Here is a 25,126-nt window from a genome sequence, read left to right as displayed (position 1 = left end):
ATCAGTTGGATAATGTTAGAATTTTAGTCCATTAACACTGTCTCGCTGTATGTACTAGGCATATGACAGAAGCTCTCTGATATAGGATGTTATTGTTAATCCTCGTAGGGATAGAAAAGTTTTGGTGTACTAGCAGTAATGTTTGACAATATTTTGTTTGCCAGGACCTTTAATGTTCATGTACAATTTAATAGACCATAACATTTGTTGCATAGGTATGGTAAACATGGACAAGCAGATTCCTGTATTTACCTCCAATGTGGTATAAATTTATTATGCATATCCACCTGAGTGCTGCAGTGTCTTCAGCATAGCGAACTCACATAGTTTTTAGAAGTACATCAAGCTCAGCTTACAGTATACTTATTGCTATTGGTTGTTCTTTATAATCCAGTGTCTCTTTCTGGGGTTTGTGGGGGGGCCCCTGTGGAGACCATTAAAGGGACATTAAACACTAAATACATGCTAGATAGAATGATGCATTCAAAGAAAAGATTAGTCCATGACTAACATGTAGATGTATTTTTTAAGTTTCATCAGTTGTTTAAAAAGTGACAAAATAAGTGTAAAGTTTTGGTGCCTATAAAACACTGGGAGCTGCCATGTTGTAACTTGTGTTACCTTCTCTGCTGTGACCAATTAGGGACCGTTATACATAGGTCACTAGAGTGTGCAGCCAATGGTTGTGCTGGATTTAACAGTGTTCTGCACTTCCATTTCTAACAGGAACTGAAAAGCTCACAATTTCAGAATAGAATTACAGGCCAAGAGGACAAAATAAATAATGAAAGTATTTTGCAGAGTTGTTTTATTATATACAATTTATCATTTTATATTACCATCTCAAAGTGTTTAATGTCCCTTTAAGCTAATACTCAAATATTGTGAGTTAGCGGGTTCAGTGAATCAATAACCCTAGATGTGATACTGATATACTAAAGCTGCCTGAGCTAGCGGTGCGCGGCCGGGGCTGCAGGAAAGACAAAAAATACACACAACATATAGAGAGTGTTTTACCTCGCCAATGGATTGACACCCATGGGTACACATACATTAACTACACTGCTACCTGCTCACACTTATCCTTAATGCGGAGCAACAATATTTAATCTTAGACTGAGCCTATATACTAAACTACATAAATGCGAAGTTCGCCTTCTTATAATTAGTATCACACACAATCTCTTTCAAATGCTATAGAAATACTCATTAAGTCCTTTCATCAAATCAATGAGATTCAGAAAAGATAAATAAATGCAATAGTTTCCTTGTTGATAGACTGTTTAGGGGAATTATATATGATTGACATGCTTAGTTCTGGTATCAGCATCTACATATCAACTTATTCAGATTACAACATCGATTTTCTGCTGGATGCTGCTTTCCTTTATTTTTTTATTTTTGTGTGTTTGTTTTGTTAAAAATTAAATGTATAATTCCCCTATATACTTTTTTATGTTAAAACCAAGGGCCCAGGAGAGGTCCTACATATTGATAATGGGGACAAAAAAAGAGGAATATCGCTCAATGTCTGTGCAAACATGTTTGTTCAATACGATTTGTATTTTTCTTTATTCACGTGTATGACAGTTTTATAATTGTAATGCACATTTCCTCAATAAAAATATTAAAAATAATAAAATAAAAAAAAATAATAATAATCATTATAATTATAATATTTATTTATTTTAAGTACAACAACTGTGTTAAAGGGACAGTCTACGTTAAAAAATGTTATTGTTTAAAAAAGATAGATAATCCCTTTATTACCCATTCCCCGGTTTTGCATAACCAACACAGTTATAGCAAAACCATTTTTACCTTTGTAATTACCTTATATCTAAGCCTGCCCCCTTATCTCAGTTCTTTTGACAGACTTGCATTTTAACCACTCAGTGCTGACTCATAAATAACTCCACGGGAGTGAGCACGTTATCTATATGGCACACACAAACTAGCACTGTCTAGCTGTGAAAAACCTCTCAAAATGCACTGAGGTAATAGGCAGCCTATAAGGGCTTAGAAATCAGTTTATGAGTCTACCTATGTTTATATTTCAACAAAGAATACCAAAAGAACCTCAGCCTCCAACAAGCAAGCACTATCCATGGTGCTGAACTAAAATGGGCTGGTTGCTAAGATTTACATTCATAATTTTCAAAAAAGATAGCAAGAGAATGAAGAAAATTGATAATAGGAGTAAATTAGAAAGTTCTCTTGCTATCTTTATTTGAAAAAGAAGGCATCTAAGCATTTTTTGGTTCAGGCTCTGGACAGCACTTTTCTATTGGTGGATGAATTTATCCACCAATCAGCAAGAACAACCCAGGTTGTTCACCAAAAATGGGCCGGCATCTAAACTTACATTCTTGCATTTCAAATAAAGATACCAAGAGAATAAAGAAAATGTGATAATAGGAGAAAATTAGAAAGTTGCTTAAAATGTCATGTTCTATCTGAATCACAAAAGAGAAAATTTGAGTTCAGTGTCCCTTTAAGATTTTATTTAAGAAGATTATTTAAAAAAAATGTTTTGCTTTACATGACATTTCATTCAGATCTCTTTACACTTTTAGATTACTCGTATAGGTCTCATCATTCATAAGACCCAGCGACTAGGATTTAAAGTACTGTCTGGGTCGGCCGGCTTCCTGCTGGCAGGATATTCTGTAGGTGAGTAATTATATTAACATATATCAAATACTTACCTGGAGTACCCTACTATTGTAGGAAGATTTAGTTTTATATAAGGACAAGGTTTTTAACTAAAGAAGAATTTATGTTTGTTGGAAGATGGATTTGTAGTTGCAGCTATTTTTTGCCATTAAACACAATCAATGTCTGTATAAAAAGTGTAACATCATTTATACGTTGCAGCAGAACAAAAAAAATGTATGTTGTTCAAATTGCAGTATTGTTTGTGAATGTATCATTAATGTTTTTACATATAAACTATTTATGTGACTCACGCTTCCTTTTACATCAAAGGAAATCACATTCCTTATTTTTATAAACTATTTTAAATATTTCTTATAATCTTTAATGGATATTTAACCCATTTTTTTTCTTTCATGATTCAGATAGAGAATGTGATTTTAAACAAATTTCCAATTTACTTGTATTATCCCATTTGTTTTATTCTTTTGGTACCCTTTGTTGAAAAGGATACCTAAGTAGGCTCAAGAGCTGCTGATTGGTGGCTGCACATATAATCCTCATGTTATTGGCTCTCTCAATGTTTTAACTAGCCTCCCTTAATGCATTGCTGCTTCTTCAACAAAGGATATGTCAGTATATGGCTGGGTTATAACAAAATATATTTAATAATTATTCTTTAAAATAAACCCACAATCAAATATGCATATACTAAGACAATAAAATTAATATAAATTCCTGAATTCTGTTTATTAGTTAATATCTATAAACACATTGAGATATATTTGTAGGAACAAGAATATGAATCAATACTATACACGTTTAAAAACTATTAAAATATGCTATGCAAAGTTCATAAAAGTTGCCTTATTCACAATTGCCTCCCAAATCAGAGTTGCATTTAAAATATCACAATGAGACTAAAATATAAGCTTTTAACATTCAAACAGTACAATCAGCTATATAGCTACAACTGATTCTAATACAATTCTAATTAGGACACTAAAAGTACATATATTCTTAATGTAAACAGTCACTTTAAATTTCCATTTGTCTAAGCTGAAATAAATTATTAGCTACTTATAATTAAAACCAATTCTAAGATATATATATATCTATATTTTGCAGAGATAAATTACTTAGCATACAAAAGATAAACATAACACTATACAGGACTATGAAATACTAGTTTTAAAATACTGAGTGCTCCTTTAAATCTATTAACTACAATTTGACTATGGTCTTACCAATAACCTTTGTTTAAAATATTAAAAATTAGAACAACCATACATCACCAATTTGAGTCAATTTGTAGTTCAGTCTTTTCCAAATATCTTTAGATCACCTCATTTGAAGAAAAGTTATTTTGCATAGATCAAGGTTAGTTTTAGCTCCTTGCTTTTTTGATTGGGTTCCCAAGTATGACCGCCAGTTATCAATCACCAGTCTAAGCAAGACACAAAAAAACTGTCTCTTCTTGCATTTAACTATTCCTTATATAATCATTGTTTTTGTTTTTTTTTCGTTCACGCCCACGGTAGCTTGTTCCTTCTCATTGGATACTTTGGAAATGTATATTTTTTTTTTAACAGTCAAATCTTTTGGCTGCAATACTGGATTTTGGCCATCGGGGGCAACATGACAAACAAACAGCAATACATTTAATCATTTCTAACATTTATCCCATACTGCCAGTTCAAATATTATCCCATACAATGATTATATTAAACATACTATAATTTATTGCATTAATAAATCACAATATTAATTATAGATGGGGTAGTATCATATCATTTTTCTGGTTACCCCAATACCAAGCACATTATGTTTTTAACATTATATTATATCAAAGTAATTTATACTGCTAACTGATTAGCTTAAAATCCATTTAAAATGTCACCAGGTCATTTCCCCACATTTATATACAAACACAGCATATTTCATATTCAGTACTGCACTGCATCCCAACATGAATATAATATATTTCATATTTCTAATACATTCTGAATGCATGAATCTTGTCTATGCAGATCTGAAATAAAAATAATAGGGTTATTAATTTTTATGTTAAAATATAAAATATCCATATGTCTGTTTTTATTATTAAGGTCCTCTTGTTTTTCTGTGAAATAAAGGGGAAAATTGTCAAATATGTAGAAATCTATTTGCTGCATTTATCTAAAATGTTACTATTAATCATTGCTTTTTAGGTCCACTAAATATCAATTCCTATGCTTAAAAATACAGGGACTAAGCATACAGAGACATTTTATGCTTTTTGTCTGAAGTATGTTTTACTGAAATCTAAATACAAGTTATTTTAAACAGTGAAATCTGAAATTATAATGCAAGCCATGTGTTTTTGCTGTGTGTTATCCTCCCCCAGACATATGTCTGAATTACGTATATTCAAGTGACAACAGTTGTGAGTCTTTGCATCTCATTTGGCTTCAAACGATTCAGTGAGCCATTGCGTTGTTATCACATGTGTCTGTTAGCATTTGTTTCTTTTCAGATTAGAAAGATTTGGTGAAGGATTTCAAAAGACTCTTGAACATATCCTCCCCTAAAGCACAGACCATTGACTCTACCAACCAAAGGGTTCCTGTAACCTAGGTATTATGTTTATCTTTGTTTGAAAAGATAATTGAGTTGCAAAAGAAATCCAGCTATTTCTCTGACATTGTGTCAATATATATCCCTGCAGGGGTTTATCTATCTTATAATCTGGTTCTCCTATGTCCTGTTCATCAGGAAGGGGAATCATCACGTTTGATCCAAGATTTATAATATACAAAATAAACATGGCCATTCCTTTTGAAGCAATTTAAATGCTATCTTAATTAGGAGAAGTGTATCTTATGTCTGATCTAAAACCTGGAATGTATAGCTATAAAGATTGACCATTTCTCTGATCACCAAATGTTTTATAGCTAGGAGGGTTTATTTTTGCTTATACAGTGACCATTATGATTCATCCTGTGTAATCAAAAGTAGTGGGGTCACATTACACACAGTGAAAACCATTTCAGACTGGATTTTTACAAATACAATGAAATATTTGGTGTATACCAATCTATATATATTAAATAATAATATGTATATATATATATACATATATATATTATTTAATAAAATTCACAGATCGTCTGACAGATACCAAGAGAATGAAGAAAATTAGATATTAGAAGTAAATTTGAAAAATGTTTTAAATTGTATTCTCTATCTGAATCATGAAAGGATATATTTGGGTTTCCTGTCCCTTTAAAGTGAAGGTAAACTTACTCTCTCTTCTATGGTCTAATCGATCAAGTATTATAATTTAATATGAGGTTCATTCATGATTTTTCATAATTTTATTTATTAATTTCGTTTTCTTATATAATTAGCTGCGATTTCGCTTCTCAAAAATCAACCCGTCTATATTTTTTTTTTTTATAAACAACGATCACGTTGTTTATCTAGCCAATTGATTTTCTGGCCGTTAGGCGGCCGTCAATTGACGTCACAAGCTGATGCTCGATTGTGCGCATGCGCGAGTGATTCTCTCTCCTCCTTCAAATCGAGCGCGTACTCGTTTTGCAGTTGCGCATTAGTGTCGCTTCACAAATATAGTATTGAATGAGTCTCGCAACTCATTCAATACTATGTTGCTTATTTGGGACGCATGCGCTGAAGAGGACTTCGTTGAGCGCGATTAACGCATGCGCTTTTGAGGGCAAACATTTTTGTGCGCATGCGCGGCAAGCAGAGGATAGATGTGCACGAGTGTAGTTCTGACGTATAGAGCGGGTGGGACCGCTCTATACGTCTATGTATTGAAAACACGGAAGAGATGGATGGGAGGGGATTACGATCGTAAGGCTCATTAAAATAAAAGTTGGTAAATATGGTAAAATAAACGTTTTTTAAAAAAAAAAACATAGCGACTCCCTTGTAAGTTAGAAAAGTAACATAAAGTGAGATTTCCATTTGAATAACTTTACCTTCACTTTAAGTTTCATGTGCCTTGATATTAAATCCACAAATTCTATTGTGCATATAAAAGAACACAATTTAAAATGGCTGAATGAAAAAGCCCAAAGAATAGATTGCTTGTTGGCTGATAAGGAATTCTATTGGGTAAACAAGCTGACATAGCCTACAAGCCTATATGCTTTTTTAAATACTCATTTAAAATCACAAAATGTATTTCATCCAACCATATTCTGAATTGCTTCTGACACAAGATGCAATTGAAAATCAGCAATATGGGAATTTTGTCTGCTATAGATGGTGTTTCAGAATATATTCTAATTGGTCATATAATTTGCTTTATTTGTCAGTTAAAACATGTCTCAACATTTGCATTAATAGGTGTCCCTAGAGATGAAGCATTTTTCCTACGTGTACCCTTACCATAATTAGCAAATTTTATTATAGATTTTAATAAACTCATTTATAATTAAAAAGTGAGACAATCATACATACCCAAGCTCTTAACATGTGTCTTAACTCGTTGGATTTATGATCCATAAGAAGTCACAATTATTTGTATGTTTCAGAAATGTTTTGATTATCAGTTTTTCGCTTATTTCAGATAAAGCACATTTTGGTAATGTGACACATGTGTACATTAATGGCCTTTGATCCATCTATTAAAGTTAGCTATGCAAAACATTCATACTAGATTTGCAAAACATTCAAGCTAAACTTGCAAAACATTCATACTAAACTTGCCAAACATTCATACTAAACTTGCCAAACATTCAAACTAAACTTGCCAAACATTCATACTAAACATGCAAAACATTCAAACTAAACTTGCCAAACATTCAAACTAAACTTGCAAAACATTCATATTAAACTTGCCAAACATTCAAACTAAACTTGCAAAACATTCATACTAAAGTTGCCAAATATTCAAACTAAACTTGTCAAACATTCATACTAAAAACTTGCAAAACATTCAAATTAAACTTGCAGAATATTCAAACTAAACTTGCAAAACATTCAAACTAAACTTGCAAAATATTCATACTAAACTTGCAAAACATTCAAACTAAACTTGCAAAACATTCAAACTAAACTTGCAAAATATTCATACTAAACTTGCAAAACATTCAAACTAAACTTGCAAAACATTCAAACTAAACTTGCAAAATATTCATACTAAACTTGTCAAACATTCATACTAAACTTGCAAAACATTCATTCTAAACTTGCTAAACATTCATATTAAACTTGCCAAACATTCAAACTAAACTTGCCAAACATTCAAACTAAACTTACAAAACATTCAAACTAAATTTGCAAAACATTCATATTAAACTTTCCAAACATTCATACTAAACTTGCCAAACATTCAAACTAAATTTGCAAAACATTCATACTAAACTTGCCAAAAATTCAAACTAAACTTGCAAAACATTCAAACTAAACTTGCAAAACATTAATATTAAACTTACCAAACATTCATACTAAACTTGCCAAACATTCAAACTAAACTTGTAAAACATTCAAACTAAACTTGAAAAATATTCAAACTAAACTTGCAAAACATTCATATTAAACTTGCCAAACATTCAAACTAAACTTGCCAAACATTCAAACTAAGCTTGAAAAACATTCAAACTAAACTTGCATAACATTCAAACTACACTTGCAAAACATTCATACTAAACTTGCAAAACATTTAAACTAAACTTGCAAAATATTCAAACTAAACTTGCAAAACATTCATACTAAACTTGCCAAACATTCATACTAAACTTGCCAAACATTCATACTAAACTTGCAAAACATTCAAACTAAACTTGCCAAACATTCAAACTAAACTTGCAAAACATTCAAACTAAACTTGCAAAACATTCATACTAAACTTGCAAAACAATCATACTAAACTTGCCAAACATTCATACTAAACTTGCCAAACATTCATACTAAACTTGCCAAACATTCATACTAAACTTGCAAAACATTCAAACTAAACTTGCCAAACATTCAAACTAAACTTGCAAAACATTCAAACTAAACTTGCAAAACATTCATACTAAACTTGCAAAACATTCATATTAAACTTGCCAAACATTCATACTAAACTTGCAAAACATTCAAACTAAACTTGCCAAACATTCATACTAAACTTGCAAAACATTCAAACTAAACTTGCCAAACATTCATACTAAACTTGCAAAACATTCATACTAAACTTGCCAAACATTCATACTAAACTTGCCAAACATTCATACTAAACTTGCCAAACATTCATACTAAACTTGCAAAACATTCAAACTAAACTTGCCAAACATTCAAACTAAACTTGCAAAACATTCAAACTAAACTTGCAAAACATTCATACTAAACTTGCAAAAAATTCATATTAAACTTGCCAAACATTCATACTAAACTTGCCAAACATTCAAACTAAACTTGTCAAACATTCAAACTAAACTTGCAAAATATTCAAACTAAACTTGCAAAATATTCAAACTAAACTTGCAAAACATTCATACTAAAAACTTGCAAAACATTCAAACTAAACTTGCAAAACATTCAAACTAAACCTGCAAAACATTCATATTAAACTTGCCAAACATTCATACTAAACTTGCCAAACATTCAAACTAAGCTTGCAAAACATTCAAACTAAACTTGCAAAACATTCAAACTAAACTTGCAAAACATTCAAACTAAACTTGCAAAATATTCATACTAAACTTGCAAAACATTTAAACTAAACTTGCCAAACATTCAAACTAAGCTTGCAAAATATTCATACTAAAAACTTGCAAAACATTCAAACTAAACTTGCAAAATATTCATACTAAACTTGCAAAACATTCAAACTAAACTTGCAAAACATTCAAACTAAACTTGCAAAATATTCATACTAAACTTGTCAAACATTCATACTAAACTTGCAAAACATTCATTCTAAACTTGCTAAACATTCATATTAAACTTGCCAAACATTCAAACTAAACTTGCCAAACATTCAAACTAAACTTACAAAACATTCAAACTAAATTTGCAAAACATTCATATTAAACTTTCCAAACATTCATACTAAACTTGCCAAACATTCAAACTAAATTTGCAAAACATTCATACTAAACTTGCCAAAAATTCAAACTAAACTTGCAAAACATTCAAACTAAACTTGCAAAACATTAATATTAAACTTACCAAACATTCATACTAAACTTGCCAAACATTCAAACTAAACTTGTAAAACATTCAAACTAAACTTGAAAAATATTCAAACTAAACTTGCAAAACATTCATATTAAACTTGCCAAACATTCAAACTAAACTTGCCAAACATTCAAACTAAGCTTGCAAAACATTCAAACTAAACTTGCATAACATTCAAACTACACTTGCAAAACATTCATACTAAACTTGCAAAACATTTAAACTAAACTTGCAAAATATTCAAACTAAACTTGCAAAACATTCATACTAAACTTGCCAAACATTCATACTAAACTTGCAAAACATTCAAACTAAACTTGCCAAACATTCAAACTAAACTTGCAAAACATTCAAACTAAACTTGCCAAACATTCATACTAAACTTGCCAAACATTCATACTAAACTTGCCAAACATTCATACTAAACTTGCAAAACATTCAAACTAAACTTGCCAAACATTCAAACTAAACTTGCAAAACATTCAAACTAAACTTGCAAAACATTCATACTAAACTTGCAAAACATTCATATTAAACTTGCCAAACATTCATACTAAACTTGCAAAACATTCAAACTAAACTTGCCAAACATTCATACTAAACTTGCAAAACATTCAAACTAAACTTGCCAAACATTCATACTAAACTTGCAAAACATTCATACTAAACTTGCCAAACATTCATACTAAACTTGCCAAACATTCATACTAAACTTGCAAAACATTCAAACTAAACTTGCCAAACATTCAAACTAAACTTGCAAAACATTCAAACTAAACTTGCAAAACATTCATACTAAACTTGCAAAAAAATCATATTAAACTTGCCAAACATTCATACTAAACTTGCCAAACATTCAAACTAAACTTGTCAAACATTCAAACTAAACTTGCAAAATATTCAAACTAAACTTGCAAAATATTCAAACTAAACTTGCAAAACATTCATACTAAAAACTTGCAAAACATTCAAACTAAACTTGCAAAACATTCAAACTAAACCTGCAAAACATTCATATTAAACTTGCCAAACATTCATACTAAACTTGCCAAACATTCAAACTAAGCTTGCAAAACATTCAAACTAAACTTGCAAAACATTCAAACTAAACTTGCAAAACATTCAAACTAAACTTGCAAAATATTCATACTAAACTTGCAAAACATTTAAACTAAACTTGCCAAACATTCAAACTAAGCTTGCAAAATATTCATACTAAAAACTTGCAAAACATTCAAACTAAACTTGCAAAATATTCAAACTAAACTTGCAAAACATTCAAACTAAACTTGCAAAACATTCATACTAAAAACTTGCAAAACATTCAAACTAAACTTGCAAAACATTCAAACTAAACTTGCAAAACATTCATATTAAACTTGCCAAACATTCATACTAAACTTGCCAAACATTCAAACTAAGCTTGCAAAACATTCAAACTAAACTTGCAAAACATTCACACTAAACTTGCAAAACATTCAAACTAAACTTGCAAAATATTCATACTAAACTTGCAAAACATTTAAACTAAACTTGCCAAACATTCAAACTAAGCTTGCAAAACATTCAAACTAAACTTGCAAAACATTCATACTAAACTTGCAAAACATTTAAACTAAACTTGCCAAATATTCATACTAAACTTTCAAAACATTCAAACTAAACTTGCCAAGCATTCAAACTAAACTTGCAAAACATTCAAACTAAACTTGCAAAACATTCATACTAAACTTGCAAAACATTCAAACTAAACTTGCCAAACATTCAAACTAAACTTGCAAAACATTCAAACTAAACTTGCAAAACATTCATACTAAACTTGCAAAACATTCATACCAAACTTGCCAAACATTCAAACTAAGCTTGCAAAACATTCAAACTAAACTTGCAAAACATTCAAACTAAACTTTCAAAACAATCATATTAAACTTGCCAAACATTCAAACTAAACTTGCAAAACATTCATACTAAACTTGCCAAACATTCATACTACACTTGCAAAACATTCAAACTAAACTTGCAAAACATTCAAACTAAACTTGCAAAATATTCAAACTAAACTTTCAAAACATTCATACTAGAAACTTGCAAAACATTCAAACTAAACTTGCAAAACATTCATATTAAACGTGCCAAACATTCATACTAAACTTGCAAAATATTCAAACTAAACTTGCAAAACATTCATACTAAACTTGCCAAACATTCCAACTAAACTTGTCAAACATTCAAAGTAAACTTGCAAAATATTAAAACTAAACTTGCAAAACATTCATACTAAACTTGCCAAACATTCATACTAAACTTGCAAAACATTCATATTAAACTTGCCAAACATTCATACTAAACTTGCAAAACATTCAAACTAAACTTGCCAAACATTCATACTAAACTTGCAAAACATTCAAACTAAACTTGCCAAACATTCATACTAAACTTGCAAAACATTCATACTAAACTTGCCAAACATTCATACTAAACTTGCCAAACATTCATACTAAACTTGCCAAACATTCATACTAAACTTGCAAAACATTCAAACTAAACTTGCCAAACATTCAAACTAAACTTGCAAAACATTCAAACTAAACTTGCAAAACATTCATACTAAACTTGCAAAAAATTCATATTAAACTTGCCAAACATTCATACTAAACTTGCCAAACATTCAAACTAAACTTGTCAAACATTCAAACTAAACTTGCAAAATATTCAAACTAAACTTGCAAAACATTCATACTAAAAACTTGCATAACATTCAAACTAAACTTGCAAAACATTCAAACTAAACCTGCAAAACATTCATATTAAACTTGCCAAACATTCATACTAAACTTGCCAAACATTCAAACTAAGCTTGCAAAACATTCAAACTAAACTTGCAAAACATTCAAACTAAACTTGCAAAATATTCATACTAAACTTGCAAAACATTTAAACTAAACTTGCCAAACATTCAAACTAAGCTTGCAAAATATTCATACTAAAAACTTGCAAAACATTCAAACTAAACTTGCAAAATATTCAAACTAAACTTGCAAAACATTCAAACTAAACTTGCAAAACATTCATACTAAAAACTTGCAAAACATTCAAACTAAACTTGCAAAACATTCAAACTAAACTTGCAAAACATTCATATTAAACTTGCCAAACATTCATACTAAACTTGCCAAACATTCAAACTAAGCTTGCAAAACATTCAAACTAAACTTGCAAAACATTCAAACTAAACTTGCAAAACATTCAAACTAAACTTGCAAAATATTCATACTAAACTTGCAAAACATTTAAACTAAACTTGCCAAACATTCAAACTAAGCTTGCAAAACATTCAAACTAAACTTGCAAAACATTAAAACTAAACTTGCAAAACATTCATACTAAACTTTCAAAACATTCAAACTAAACTTGCCAAGCATTCAAACTAAACTTGCAAAACATTCAAACTAAACTTGCAAAACATTCATACTAAACTTGCAAAACATTCAAACTAAACTTGCCAAACATTCAAACTAAACTTGCAAAACATTCAAACTAAACTTGCAAAACATTCATACTAAACTTGCAAAACATTCATACCAAACTTGCCAAACATTCAAACTAAGCTTGCAAAACATTCAAACTAAACTTGCAAAACATTCAAACTAAACTTTCAAAACATTCATATTAAACTTGCCAAACATTCAAACTAAACTTGCAAAACATTCATACTAAACTTGCCAAACATTCATACTACACTTGCAAAACATTCAAACTAAACTTGCAAAATATTCAAACTAAACTTTCAAAACATTCATACTAGAAACTTGCAAAACATTCAAACTAAACTTGCAAAACATTCATATTAAACGTGCCAAACATTCATACTAAACTTGCAAAATATTCAAACTAAACTTGCAAAACATTCATACTAAACTTGCCAAACATTCAAACTAAACTTGTCAAACATTCAAAGTAAACTTGCAAAATATTCAAACTAAACTTGCAAAACATTCATACTAAACTTGCCAAACATGCATACTAAACTTGCAAAACATTCAAACTAAACTTGCCAAACATTCAAACTAAACTTGCAAAACATTCATATTACACTTGCTAAACATTCATACTAAACTTGCCAAACATTCAAACTAAACTTGTCAAAAATTCAAACTAAACTTGCAAAATATTCAAACTAAACTTGCCAAACATTCATACTAAAAACTTGCAAAACATTCAAACTAAACTTGCAAAACATTCAAACTAAACTTGCCAAACATTCATATTAAACTTGCCAAATATTCATACTAAACTTGGCAAACATTCAAACTAAACTTGTCAAACATTCAAACTAAACTTGCAAAATATTCAAACTAAACTTGCAAAACATTCATACTAAACTTGCCAAACATTCATACTAAACTTGCAAAACATTCAAACTAAACTTGCCAAACATTCAAACTAAACTTGCAAAACATTCATATTACACTTGCCAAACATTCATACTAAACTTGCCAAACATTCAAACTAAACTTGCAAAACATTCATATTACACTTGCTAAACATTCATATTAAACTTGCCAAACATTCAAACTAAACTTGTCAAAAATTCAAACTAAACTTGCAAAATATTCAAACTAAACTTGCAAAACATTCAAACTAAACTTGCAAAACATTCATATTAAACTTGCCAAATATTCATACTAAACTTGGCAAACATTCAAACTAAACTTGTCAAACATTCAAACTAAACTTGCAAAATATTCAAACTAAACTTGCAAAACATTCATACTAAACTTGCCAAACATTCATACTAAACTTGCCAAACATTCAAACTAAACTTGCCAAACATTCAAACTAAACTTGCCAAACATTCAAACTAAACTTGCAAAACATTCATATTACACTTGCCAAACATTCATACTAAACTTGCCAAACATTCAAACTAAACTTGCAAAACATTCATATTACACTTGCTAAACATTCATATTAAACTTGCCAAACATTCAAACTAAACTTGTCAAAAATTCAAAATAAACTTGCAAAATATTCAAACTAAACTTGCAAAATATTCATATTAAACTTGCCAAACATTCATACTAAACTTGCCAAACATTCAAACTAAACTTGTCAAACATTCAAACTAAACTTGTCAAACATTCAAACTAAACTTGCAAAATATTCAAACTAAACTTGCAAAACATTTATACTAAACTTGCAAAACATTTATACTAAACTTGCAAAACATTCATATTAAACTTGCCAAACATTCATACTAAACTTGCCAAACATTCATACTAAACTTGCAAAACATTCAAACTAAACTTGCCAAACATTCAAACTAAACTTTCAAAACATTCAAACTAAACTTGCCAAACATTCAAACTAAACTTGTCAAACATTTAAACTAAACTTGCCAAATATTTAAACTAAACTTGCAAAACATTCAAACTAAACTTGCAAAATATTCAAACTAAACTTGCAAAACATTCAAACTAAACTTGCAAAATATTCATACTAAACTTGCCAAACATTCATATTAAGGGGTAAATTTACTATTGTGTGGACAGACATGATACGATGTACTGTATCATGTCCGCCGCACATTGATAAATGCCGACTGCATACACTGTTGGCATTTATCATTGCACCAGCAGTTCTTGTGACCTGCTGGTGAAATATCGCCCCCTGTAGATTTGCAGCCAATCGGCTGCTAGTAGGGGGTGTCAATCAGCCTGATCGTATTCGATCGGGCTGATTGCTGTCCGCCACCTCAGAGGTGGCAGACGAGTTAAGGAGCAGCGGTCTTAGGACCGCTGCCTCTTAACTTCCGCTTCAGGCGGAACTGAAGCGGAGTGGCTCGAAAGCAGCATCCGCTGCTTCATAAATCAACCCCTAAACTTGCAAAATATTCATACTAATCTTGCAAAACATTCAAACTAAACTTGCAAAACATTCATACTAAACTTGCCAAACATTTAAACTAAACTTGCTAAACATTCAAACTAAACTTGCCAGAAGTTCAAAATAAACTTGCAAAATATTCATACTAAACTTGCAAAACATTCATTCTAAACTTGCAAAACATTCATACTAAACTTGCCAAACATTCATACTAAACTTGCAAAACATTCAAACTAAACTTGCCAAACATTCAAACTAAACTTGCAAAACATTCATATTAAACTTGCCAAACATTCATACTAAACTGGCCAAACATTCAAACTAAAACTTGTCAAAAATTCAAACTAAACTTGCAAAATATTCAAACTAAACTTGCAAAACATTCAGACTAAACTTGCAAAACATTCATATTAAACTTGCCAAACATTCATACTAAACTTGCCAAACATTCAAACTAAACTTGTCAAACATTCAAACTAAACTTGCAAAATATTCAAACTTAAATTGCAAAAGATTCATACTAAAAACTTGCAAAACATTCAAACTAAACTTGCAAAATATTCAAACTAAACTTGCAAAATATTCAAACTTAAATTGCATAAGATTCATACTAAAAACTTGCAAAACATTCAAACTAAACTTGCAAAACATTCAAACTAAACTTGCAAAACATTCAAACTAAACTTGCAAAACATTCATACTAAACTTGCCAAACATTGAAACTAAACTTGCAAAAGATTCAAACTAAACTTGCAGAATATTCATACTAAACTTGCCAAACATTCAAACTAAACTTGCCAAACATTCAAACTAAACTTGCAAAACATTCATACTAAACTTGCCAAACATTCATACTAAACTTGCCAAACATTCAAACTAAACTTGCCAAACATTCAAACTAAACTTGCAAAACATTCAAACTAAACTTGCAAAACATTCATACTAAACTTGCAAAACATTCATACTAAACTTGCAAAACATTCATACTAAATTTGCCAAACATTCATACTAAGGGGTAAATTTACTATTGTGCGGACAGACATGATGTACCGTATCATGTCCACCGCACATTGATAAATGCCGACAGCATAAGCTGTCAGCATTTATTATTGCACCAGCAGTTCTTGTGAACTGCTGGTGCAATACCATCCCCTGCAGATTTGGCCACTAGCAGGAGGTATCAATCAACCCGATCGTATTCGATCGGACTGATTGCTGTCCGCCACCTCAGATTATGATTTTGTAATTAAAGAGTCATAGTAGTGTAATAATAAAATGCTCAAATAGTGTGTTTTATTATTGCGCTACTCCTAACACCGATTGAGTTTTATCCATGCAAAGTGATTAAACACATAGCTAAAGTCCACTTATGCTCCAGAGTAGACTTTAATTATGTATTTAACTAATTTGAAGTGCATTAATAATAATATGCTGTTATGTTCATTTAACATTTTTAAAATGTCCAAACAGTTGCAATAACAAATAAGAATTTAAATGTGATTTGAGTTATACTGTTTATATTTTATATCATTTTAAAATTTGAATGCAGGTATGATTTTTTGACGGCATAAAACGGTAAATGCATAACTATAAACACATTTCTATTCAGAGAGCTAAGAAGTGAGAGGAGGAAAACAGTGGCAGTGGGGCGCACATCCTGAAATTATTCAAATAAAATAAGTGTTTGTAAGATTTTACTACTGTTCTATGAGGAAAAGCATGTGTCAAAATTTAATGAGGACTCAAATAAATTTCTATTTCCAAAAGTGCTAGTGGAGGGAAAATATCATACATGCCAAAGATTGCATTGTAAATTCAAAATAATCTTATTCTTTTATAAAATCAGAGCAACAATCTATTAAGATTGTTAATATTGAACACTCTCTCTGCAGTTGAGCGCTTGCCTCTGCTGTGTTCTATAGCGCATATAGGGTCAGATTACAAGTGGAACGCTAATTGTCACTTTCATGAAAGCGATATTTGCTCTCCACTGATTAATACCAGCGCACGCTAATGTGGACTGGTATTACAAGTTGACAGCAATGCAAATGCGAGCGTTCGCATTGCTGGGAAGCATTGTGCTCACAAGAGCGCGCTTCGATAGGCTCCAATGGGAGCCTCGTTCTGAGACCGTCATACACAGCATAGAACCAAAGTGCAGCGAAGGGGGTAAGGCACGCAGCGATGACATCAAATTGTAAATACATATGTATATGCTTATATACATTTACAGGGAACACACAGTTCCCATAGACCGCAATATAAAGGCACTTTTCAGTGCCGTTTTTTTTCTAACCCCCCACTCCTGCCAGCTTTAGCCCCCAAAAACTGCCTTGTGCAGTAATTTTATTAAAAAATAAAGATCCTACCATTTTTATTTTTTAATAAAATACACACCACTGTATTTTGGGGGCATTTGGGGCACATTTATAAAATGAACCTGAGATCTGATCTCTGGTTAATTTTATAAGCTCTAATTGGTACTGCGAGCTCACGGTAGCAATAACCAGCCACTTGTAATGGCTGGTTATTTATCACTCGCCCGCAAACAGGCAAATTTGCCCATTTACGGGTGCACAATAAATTAGAGCTCTACTTGTAATCTAGCCCATAATATATTGTAAAGGTGGCTATTCTTTTTGAAAACAAAATAGGACAATTATCATATACAAGAAAAACAGTAGAACAATAATCTACCCAATTAAAAAGAATCTTATTGTCCACGTTACAAAATGTTAAAAAGGTCATATATAGAGGTTAAAGCATGTGACTATGCATTAGATGAATTTATAATTATACATGATATAATAAATATATAATTTACAGCATATAAATATATTTGTAGGTGTATAGGATTATCTGAAAATTCATCAAAATATCTAATCATGGAAATAAACACACTAATTAACTTTATTCCCGTCAACATTGTATCAGATTTTCTCACAAAGGCATTACAAACTAATAAAGTCATCAGTAAATTGTAGGAAATAATTAAGCAAGCATCTCCAAGACTAATCATATATAAATGCACAAAGTTCATAGTTAAAAAGGTCAAACTAGATGATTCTCTTCTATAAAAAAAACTAAAACTTGAGAAACAGTCATTATATTTAAGAGGTAAGAAGACTGAATTATGTACAGTGTCACACAATAGATCTCTATATAATCTCATGTAAAATTAGTTAACACAAGTGGTCATATTGTGAAATATCTTAGGCTTAAAGAAACATGAAACCCATTTTATTTCATTCATGATTCAGATAGAAAATACAATTTTAAACAAATTTCAAATTTACTTCTTTTATCGCATTGCTTCAATCTTGTGGTATCCTATATTGAAGAAGCAGCAATGCTCTACTGGGAAGTATCTGAATTCATTGGCTGAGCCAATAACGTGAGGCATATTTTGTATGTGAAGCCACCAATCAGCAGCTTTTGAGCCTACCTAAGTATACATTTCAATAAAGTATAGCAAGAAAACAAAAGAAATGAGATAATAGAAGTAAATTGCAAAGTTGCTTAAAATCTCATGCTCTATCTGAATAATGAAAGAAACAAATTTATAATTATTTTTTCATGATTCAGATAACGCCTACATTTTTAAGCAACTTTCCAATTTACTTCTACTATCAATTTTGTTTCTTTCACTTGGTATCCATTATTAAGGGAGCAGTGGGAGCTAGATGAACACAATCGTTTAGCCAATGACAAGAGGCATAAATTTGCAGCCACCAATCAGCAGCTAGCACCCAGCTCCTGAGCCTACCTAGGAGTGCTTTTAACAAAGGATACAAAGAGAATGAAGCAAATTAGATAATAGAAGTAAATTGGAAAGTTGTATACTCTATTTGAATCATGAAAGAAAATATTTTAGTTTTATATCCCTTTAAGGGGACAGTAAAGTCAAAATTAAAATTTCATGATTTATTGCATATGATTTTCACCAATTTACTTCTATTATCAAAATTGCTTTGTTATTTTGGTATAATTTGTTGAAGAGTAAATCTAGGTAGGTTCATAAGATGCATGTGTCTTTAGTACTCTTTGACAGCAGTGTTTGCAACAAATTATAACATTGCTTCAAACAATGTTGCAAAACACTGCTGCCATAATGTATTAAAGCCATGTGCACACTCCTGAACCACAATTTTAGAAGTAAACCCTTCAGTACTGTGTAAACTTACTTTCACATTTGTTTTCTTAGAAACAATCAGAAAAAAATGAGATTTTAATATAAATAGTTTAGTCATGCATAGTAAAACAACTGGAAATATACTTGAATTATTTATTTTGCCCCCCTTGTTACTTAATTTAGTTCCATAGAGATTGCGGATTTTCTAATTCTCAGAACCTGCAATGCACCCTGCACACTTATCAAGGCTAACCCTGCTACATATAGTTTCCTAAGAGGCTTTAATTAATAACAGTTGCAAAACAATGAACATAATAATATTTATGACAGCAGCAAACTTTATTGTCTCCAGACACAACCCAGATATCCTCCTTCAAATAAGGCAAGTGGTGGGTGAAATCTGGCTATTGAAACATAATTGCACCACACTATATAGTAATTTGATTTTAAAATGTTTAGACTTGGCTCATATCTTATTCTATAGCAAGACAACATAAATTATAAGGTGTTTACTGTCCCTTTAAAGTCAGCTTCAGTGAAGCAAAGCACTACTGAGACCTAGCTGAACACATTTGTAGAGCCAATAATAAGCGTCACATATGCCTAGTCACCATTCACCAACTAGCTTCCAGTACTGCATTGTTGCTCCTACGTCTAGGGACGATTTTCAACACAGGATACCAAAAGAACAAAGTAACGTTGATAAAATAAGTAAATAGAAAAGTCTTAAAATTACACGCTCTATCTGAATCAGGTTAAGTTTTGACTTTAATGTCCCTTTAATTGCTGCTATATTCTATAGAAATGTTAAAACTATTTTCATGTCTCTTTAGATTGAAATACATTTTTATTGAACATTCATCACATTACAGGATATACAGGGATTGTTACATAGATTGTATTAGGTACTGTCTCTATTAGCCCCCCCCCCATATACTCCCTTTAATTTATGGTCTTCTGTAATTTGCAAAAAACAGAATAGTGTTGGACTTAGTTCAAGTTCAGTTCCAGGGTCGGGACGTTCCCCCACTTTTAGGTAGGTTATCTCTCTCCAGGAACGAGTTGTCTTAATCCCGCTCCTGTATACATTTTTGGAGATTGAACGAGGGGTATCATGTTCAGCTTCAATCCAAATCAAACTTTATTAGGTAATGCATTTCATAATAAATGATCCTTCTATTATATTATAAACCAAACTATAAAAGAAAAAGTAAAATAAGAATAATAAAACATAACAAGTATGTATTGAATAAACGGCTTCATTATACAACGCTTCTAAGTATCTAATTATTTCTTACTTTCCAAAGATTAGAAGGTAAATAGTTTGTGTTGTGGATGGTATGTAAGGGTCATCTGTTACAGGTTATTGCCTTGGAGTATCCAGTAAAACCAGATTTTATTAAAAGTTTCCACTGTATCTTGTAAATACGCTGCTGTTTCATACATGTGGAAAATAGATTTTATCTTCTTAACTACCCCAGTCCAGTCGGGTACCCCTGTCTTCCAATATTTAGCTATACTGATTATTGTGGAGGTGCAAAGAATCCTGATGAAAGTGTTTATGTATGAGTTACATTTTGGGTTCCTCTCACTTAAAAGTCCCTGAGTAGGAGAAAGGATTATCTGATCACTTAGCAGTAAGCTTAAGAATTTAGATAAATCAAACCATACTCTTTTTACTTTAGGGCACTCCCACCACATGTGTATGTATGTACCTAGTTCTGCGCATCCCCTAAAGCAGTTTCTAGATCCCCATTTATCATGTGTGCTGTTTTTAATGGTGTCAGGTACCAAAGGAAACCTGTTTTGATGCAGTTTTCTCTCAAATCGGCACTGAGTAGGCTTTTACAGGAATTGAAGAGTAGCTGATCCCACTTGTCTATCTCCATTTCCCGTGTGATATCTGCCTCCCATTGGAGGACATTGGAAGATTCGATTTTAATTCTTACTGACTGTATGTTGATATATATCTGGGATATAGCTTTGTTTGGTCTGTGAGAGGTCTTACATAGTCTTTCCATAATGGTGCTAAATTTGGGTGAAATGAATGGTTGTGTGTACTTGTGGAGGGCAGAGGATATTTGTAGATATAAAAACCACTGTAAGTGGATGGGTTCTATCTTTTGTTGAAGCTGTGTGAAGGTTAAAATAATTTTATTATCTATCAAGTCTGCCACTCTATAAAAGCCTTTGTTTTCCCATTTATCAATGAGACTTCTGTAATCTCTGGGGATTAAAAATTTCAGGGCATTATCAAAGCGTGTGCTGGCAATAAATTTTCAACTTTAAGTGCAAGTGACTTTGTGCCTCTTTAAATGTAGCCTGTTGGGGTAGTTAAAGGGACACTAAACCCAAACATTTTCTATCATGATTGAGGTAGAGAATATAATTTTAAACAACATTCCAATTTACTTCTATTATCTAATTTGCTTCATTCTTTAGATATACTATGTTGAAGAAATAGCAATTCACATGGGTGAGCCAATCACATGAGGCATCTATGTGCAGCCACCAATCACAAGCTACTGAGCCTATCTAGATATGCTTTTCTGCAAAGGATATCACGAGAAGAAAGTAAATTAGATAATAGAAGTAAATTAGAAAAGTGTTTAAAATTGCATGCTCTTTCTAAATCATGAGAGAAAAAATATGGGTTTCATGTCCCTTTAAGAACTAGAGTTGAGAAACAGAATGAGAGAGATCAAAGACCCACATTACATAAACTGGCTGTAATATTAGTTATAAACTTTTTTTTCTTTTAACAATTGTGAATATTTTTATTGTCTATTTATTACTGTGCACTACATTTATTCTTTTTTATTTATAACTCAATTCATTCTAAGAAATATTTTATGCACATAACTAGACATACTTCTTTTTACGTGGGTGTAAATAAATGATTAAACAGTTTGATTGCACCTTTGTTGAGAACACAGAAACGTGTCTTTTTTCTCATCATTTATCACGTCAAGGCTGCACAATGAAACAGCTAAGTAGATTATGGTAAATATGGTGTTTAAGTCATAATAAAATTGACATTTTCGCTGTGGATTGTGTGGCACTTTTAGAGAACAGCATTTCAAAAGTTTTTTTTCCATTTTCAGGATAGTTTAATTCCTCAGAAATGTTCCAGCATTTAAAGGACTAATTTTACTATTACCCAGATCTCTACATTTTCCTAGATGTCTACAAGTCTCGTGAAATCTTTCACTTCTTTCAGGATTTTAGGAATAGGCTAATGTAGCACTCACAAATCTTTGTTTTTTTGTCTACTTCTTGTGTTGAATGTAAATCAGTATCTGACTTGAATTTAAGAGAAAATATGTCCTAGTTAAATGATACATTTAAATGACCCTATTTTAAAATTTTACATTTTACTGCCAGCAACCCTGGCATACAAGAGTTAATACACTTTTGTCTCTGCATAAGTTATTTAGCCAATTATGTGCCAGGGCTAAGAACAAGAACATATGTGTATTCAAAAGATTGTCATTTTATTGGCTCTGTTTTGGATGTCCATATGACCACACGCTCAGATTGACATTTTGGTAGAATACCAAGGGAAATTATTAAAAAAAGGTGTATTTTCTTTGAAAGACCTAATATAAAAAAATCAGTAGCTAATATAACTCCCATAGATAATCATTATCCCTTTTTTGACACTTGTTTTTGATGTATATATACAAACACAAACGATATATTAGCGCTAATCAACGGAAAAATCCTATGAATTGTGTATAAATAACCTATAAGAGTTCCACGAACTCTAATATAAGATCAATTAAAAAAGAAGTGAAAATAAAACAATCAAATCAAATGAATAAAAGTTGGACGTTTTGTTTGTCGAGTGGGACCCAGACTGCCTCTGCCTTTGATTATACTCTGATTGGGGAATTTCTACGCTTACCTAAGTGTACGTTTTTACGTTTCTTTGTTTCTTTTTATTAAACAAATTTCTCAAGTCTTTTTGCGCTTCTCTTATATTTTTTTGCTCTAATTTTGATGTATATATATATATATTTGGTTTACAAAATTTATTATTATTATTATTATTATTATCGGTTATTTGTAGAGCAACAACAGATTCCGCAGCGCTATTTATGCTCTGAAGTACAAAATGGTAACCACTTGTCACTTGTTTTTGAAGCAAATGGGGTTTTTTGGATTGCAATCTTTATGCTCTATTAGGCACAAAATGGTAACCATCCTTGCCTCATTTTTCAATATTCAGTGGTCATAATTAAAGGGACACTCAAGTCAAAATAAACTTTTATGAATCAAAAAGACCATGCAGTTTTAAGACACTTTCCAATTAACTTGCATTAACAAATTTTGCACAGTCTTTTATATTCGCATTTTCTGGGGAACAAAATGCTACTGACCATGTGCACAAGCTCACAGGGTATATGTATACTAGTCTGTGATTGGCTGATATCTGTCACATGATATATGGGCAGAAAATGAGGAAAAAAAAATTTGTCAGAAAAAATCTACTGCTTATTTGAAATTTAGAGTAGTTGTTAAATCATTGTCTTTTTATTATGCACTTGTTAATTATGCAATTCTACTTTTAGATCTTTCAGAATTCATGTGTGAGTCAGAGGGATATGTGTAGGCAATTAATTTCAGCCTCTAATGAAGAAGATAATGAAACTGACATCACTAAAGATTTCCCTTTATATGTTCTTTTTTTTTCTCTTGAGGGAACCCGTTTAAAGGGAAGTGCTGATTCTTGTAGAGTATTCTGACTTATACATTCTAATTGACAGGTTAGGATAATGCTTTGACTAGGAAAGATCTCCTTTAAAGAAGTAGGATTATCAGAAGTTTCCATGTCAGGAGAATTACCAGGGAAAACTTAAATGGAACAGTATACACCAATTTTCATATAACTGCATGTAATAGACACTACTATAAAGAATAATATGCACAGATACTGATATAAAAATCCAGTATAAAACCATTTAAAAACTTACTTAGAAGCTTCCAGTTTAGCTCTGTTTAAAAGGTTACTGGAACACCATCAGACACTTCCTTTGCATATGAAAAGACCCTTTACACAAACAGAAGCAAGCTGGAGTAGGTATACGTCGGTATTCTCCTAAAACTTTGGGGCTTGGTTAGGAGTCTGAAAATCAGAGCAATATCCATTTAAAACCCTCCCCAATAAAAACAACTTTATGGGCTATATAAATAGAACATCTACAAAACATTTATGCAAGCAAAGAAAAAACGAGTGTATAATGTCCCTTTAAATCTAGACAAGGTCTACAATGC

General features: G+C 31.2%; 1 protein-coding gene across 1 annotated transcript in view; it reads left to right on the top strand.

Annotated features, from left to right (window-relative positions):
* HOGA1 (4-hydroxy-2-oxoglutarate aldolase 1) overlaps nt 1–25,126 on the top strand; it is a 114,469-nt gene that overhangs the window by 50,429 nt on the left and 38,914 nt on the right. The window contains exon 5 of the mRNA XM_053691738.1: nt 2,577–2,673. Within this exon, the coding sequence (XP_053547713.1) occupies nt 2,577–2,673 (97 nt within the window). The remainder of the gene's footprint in view (nt 1–2,576; nt 2,674–25,126) is intronic.

The sequence above is a fragment of the Bombina bombina genome, chromosome 9 (genome assembly GCF_027579735.1).
Source record: "Bombina bombina isolate aBomBom1 chromosome 9, aBomBom1.pri, whole genome shotgun sequence".
NCBI lineage: Eukaryota > Metazoa > Chordata > Amphibia > Anura > Bombinatoridae > Bombina > Bombina bombina.
The sequence above is the reverse complement of the archived record's forward strand: the minus strand, read 5'-3'. Positions and strand labels throughout refer to the sequence as shown.